We start from the raw sequence: 3,878 nt of genomic DNA, 5'->3' as shown, positions 1-3,878 counted from the left end.
GTGATTTTACCAGAAACTTGTATTTACTGACAAAAACAGGCCCATTGCAAACAATGGGTTTGCTTAATGACTGCCACATTCACTTAATGAACACAGCAAAAGGTTGCAAAACTGGGTCCAGTCATGACCTGGTTTACACCTGTCACAACTTACATCCAAAATTAACAGGCTCAATTACAGTCATAATTTGTGGGCTATTGTACAGGTGATCAAACCTTAGCATTTAATTCTGACATTTAGGGGTGTTTTTTAATAGCCCCAAAGGCAACAAGTGGCACACTAGCTTGCCAAATTAGTGTGCTTCTTGTTGCCTTTGGGGCTATTAAAAAACACCCCTAAATGTCAGAATTTCCAAGGCAAAATCATCAGCATATTAGGATGTTGACAAAGGTAAGGGATGAAACATGTTTATTATTACTCTGGAATATTGTAAAAGAGAATTGCTTGAATAGTCCAGAAAGAAGTTGTTGGAGATTTGAATTCAGTAAAAGCTAAAGAAGCCCCTGAAGTCAAGCAAAGTGCTGGAAGTTTACTAAGTAATTGGGTAACACTGAAAAAGAAGATAAATATTCATAATCTAGTTTCCTTGGCTGCAGAGAATAGCTGTAACTATAATGAACACTAATAAACATTAAATAATACCTAATGAATTCATTATGAATACTAATACATATTACATAACACATAAATGATTACAAAGTACTTGAAGTAAAGGTAGATTTATTAGGACATACAAACATAGAAATGCCTCATTTATATCTAAACTACATTTTGCAGAGAAAAGCACAGGAGTGAGACAAGAAGTTAAATGAGTGTCTTTAAACACAGAGACCAACTTAACTAACAATAAGCCATATGAGAGAAAAAAACAAAGACAGAATGTGAAGACCCTTCTTATCTATCTCTCACCATTGTTCCTTGTTGTCATATAGGTACAAAGCTACATAGATACAATTGTTGAACAGAAGCACTTTCTCATTCACTTGCCTTTGATGTCTGGCAACTGCTTTTCTGATATTCTTTAAAATTCTGTATGGAAGTAAAACTGTTTGTAAGCCATAGGTACCCTCCTTCCAATGGGATTATTTAGAATTGTAATTCAACACATTGGACAAGGTGGCATTTTAAATTGTGATAAGAGAAGATGATTTAGTATATATACATACACATACACACACTTATCCTTTCCCTGTTTATAGTAGTGTCCTTTAGAAAAATATTTTCTGCTAAAACATAATGCAGGAATTCAAAAAATGTATATATTAAGACTTGACATGTAGCCAATTTAGTATTTTTTTAACTGAGATCTATAAATAATTTTAGTGGAATTAATGGGATTTCTGAATCAGATTTAAATTGTCCTCATCCTTAAAATTCCTATGATAAAATTACAATCATATGATGATTGTATGATGGTAAACTGTGTAAAGAGCTCTCACTTTCGGTGTCATCAATGCTTTCATTTAATCCCATGATACTTACCAGTACATATGAATAGAAATAGTTTCATGGGAAAATGTTTAAGTTTGTAACATGTAGAGATTAATTGAAATATAATACAGTATTAGCAGCCAAGTGTACATAATAAACCATGCAGCTAAGATAAGTTAAAATCCAATTGCATTTATTAATTAGTCATGGGGCATACTAATGAAAATATTTGTACTGCAAATTATGTATATGTGATTGATTGAACAGCTTTCTTTATGTTTCAGTTAATCAGATCCTACTATTCCTTCTTGTTTTGACTCTCTGTGTTATTCTGTATAATAAAGTTCAAAAGATGCCATCTGCTATCCTGAATAATGAATCGAGTAAGCATCTATTTTTATTTTTTATATTACTGAGACCACATATGCTTTGTTGGTAGCATTATAACTCATATTAAAATTACCTTTCAAACTAGATCAGAAAAATCTTCATAATTAGAACTGCTTTAGCTTTCTTTCTTTTAGTAATGCCTCTGAACATTTTGTACATCTTGATGGCCACTGACTCTGCAGATTGAGAATTATGGCATATGTAGTGCCTACAACTGGTTGAGAAAGGCTTGTATCATAAATGCTGCATGTAAAAAAAAACCTGTGAGGTGGGGTAGCCATAATAGAAGGAATATGGAACNGGGCTATTAAAAAACACCCCTAAATGTCAGAATTTCCAAGGCAAAATCATCAGCATATTAGGATGTTGACAAAGGTAAGGGATGAAACATGTTTATTATTACTCTGGAATATTGTAAAAGAGAATTGCTTGAATAGTCCAGAAAGAAGTTGTTGGAGATTTGAATTCAGTAAAAGCTAAAGAAGCTCCTGAAGTCAAGCAAAGTGCTGGAAGTTTACTAAGTAATTGGGTAACATTGAAAAAGAAGATAAATATTCATAATCTAGTTTCCTTGGCTGCAGAGAATAGCTGTAACTATAATGGACACTAATAAACATTAAATAATACCTAATGAATTCATTATGAATACTAATACATATTACATAACACATAAATGATTACAAAGTACTTGAAGTAAAGGTAGATTTATTAGGACGTACAAACATAGAAATGCCTCATTTATATCTAAACTACATTTTGCAGAGAAAAGCACAGGAGTGAGACAAGAAGTTAAATGAGTGTCTTTAAACACAGAGACCAACTTAACTAACAATAAGCCATATGAGAGAAAAAAACAAAGACAGAATGTGAAGACCCTTCTCCTTATCTATCTCTCACCATTGTTCCTTGTTGTCATATAGGTACAAAGCTACATAGATACAATTGTTGAACAGAAGCACTTTCTCATTCACTTGCCTTTGATGTCTGGCAACTGCTTTTCTGATATTCTTTAAAATTCTGTATGGAAGTAAAACTGTTTGTAAGCCATAGGTACCCTCCTTCCAATGGGATTATTTAGAATTGTAATTCAACACATTGGACAAGGTGGCATTTTAAATTGTGATAAGAGAAGATGATTTAGTATATATACATACACATACACACACTTATCCTTTCCCTGTTTATAGTAGTGTCCTTTAGAAAAATATTTTCTGCTAAAACATAATGCAGGAATTCAAAAAATGTATACCGTATATTAAGACTTGACATGTAGCCAATTTAGTATTTTTTTAACTGAGATCTATAAATAATTTTAGTGGAATTAATGGGATTTCTGAATCAGATTTAAATTGTCCTCATCCTTAAAATTCCTATGATAAAATTACAATCATATGATGATTGTATGATGGTAAACTGTGTAAAGAGCTCTCACTTTCGGTGTCATCAATGCTTTCATTTAATCCCATGATACTTACCGGTACATATGAATAGAAATAGTTTCATGGGAAAATGTTTAAGTTTGTAACATGTAGAGATTAATTGAAATATAATACAGTATTAGCAGCCAAGTGTACATAATAAACCATGCAGCTAAGATAAGTTAAAATCCAATTGCATTTATTAATTAGTCATGGGGCATACTAATGAAAATATTTGTACTGCAAATTATGTATATGTGATTGATTGAACAGCTTTCTTTATGTTTCAGTTAATCAGATCCTACTATTCCTTCTTGTTTTGACTCTCTGTGTTATTCTGTATAATAAAGTTCAAAAGATGCCATCTGCTATCCTGAATAATGAATCGAGTAAGCATCTATTTTTATTTTTTATATTACTGAGACCACATATGCTTTGTTGGTAGCATCAGGGCTTTTTTTCAGCCGGAACGCGGCGGAACCGCGTTCCGGCACCTTTTTCCGGGCCGGCCGCACCGGAAATAGCCCCTCCCACACCGGAAATAGCCCCTCCCAAATTTTACTTGCATTCCTGTTCTCTAAAGGGGCGGTCCTAGGGTTTGATGAGGGCGTGGCCAGGTTTGAGTTCCGCCACCTTTTC

At 33.2% G+C, this 3,878-nt stretch overlaps 1 protein-coding gene across 1 annotated transcript in view; it reads left to right on the top strand.

The window, feature by feature from the left end:
- The window catches only part of GLT8D2 (glycosyltransferase 8 domain containing 2), a gene marked incomplete in the record, with an annotated part of 24,450 nt that overhangs the window by 3,295 nt on the left and 17,277 nt on the right, over nt 1-3,878 (top strand). The window contains 1 exon segment of the mRNA XM_015823865.1: nt 3,562-3,628. Within this exon segment, the coding sequence (XP_015679351.1) occupies nt 3,598-3,628 (31 nt within the window).

Source organism: Protobothrops mucrosquamatus, unplaced genomic scaffold (genome assembly GCF_001527695.2).
Source record: "Protobothrops mucrosquamatus isolate PMUCROS unplaced genomic scaffold, P.Mucros_1.0 scaffold2019, whole genome shotgun sequence".
Classification (NCBI taxonomy): Eukaryota; Metazoa; Chordata; class Lepidosauria; order Squamata; family Viperidae; genus Protobothrops; species Protobothrops mucrosquamatus.
Note: the sequence above shows the minus strand (reverse complement) of the source record. Positions and strands in the feature narration are given on the sequence as shown.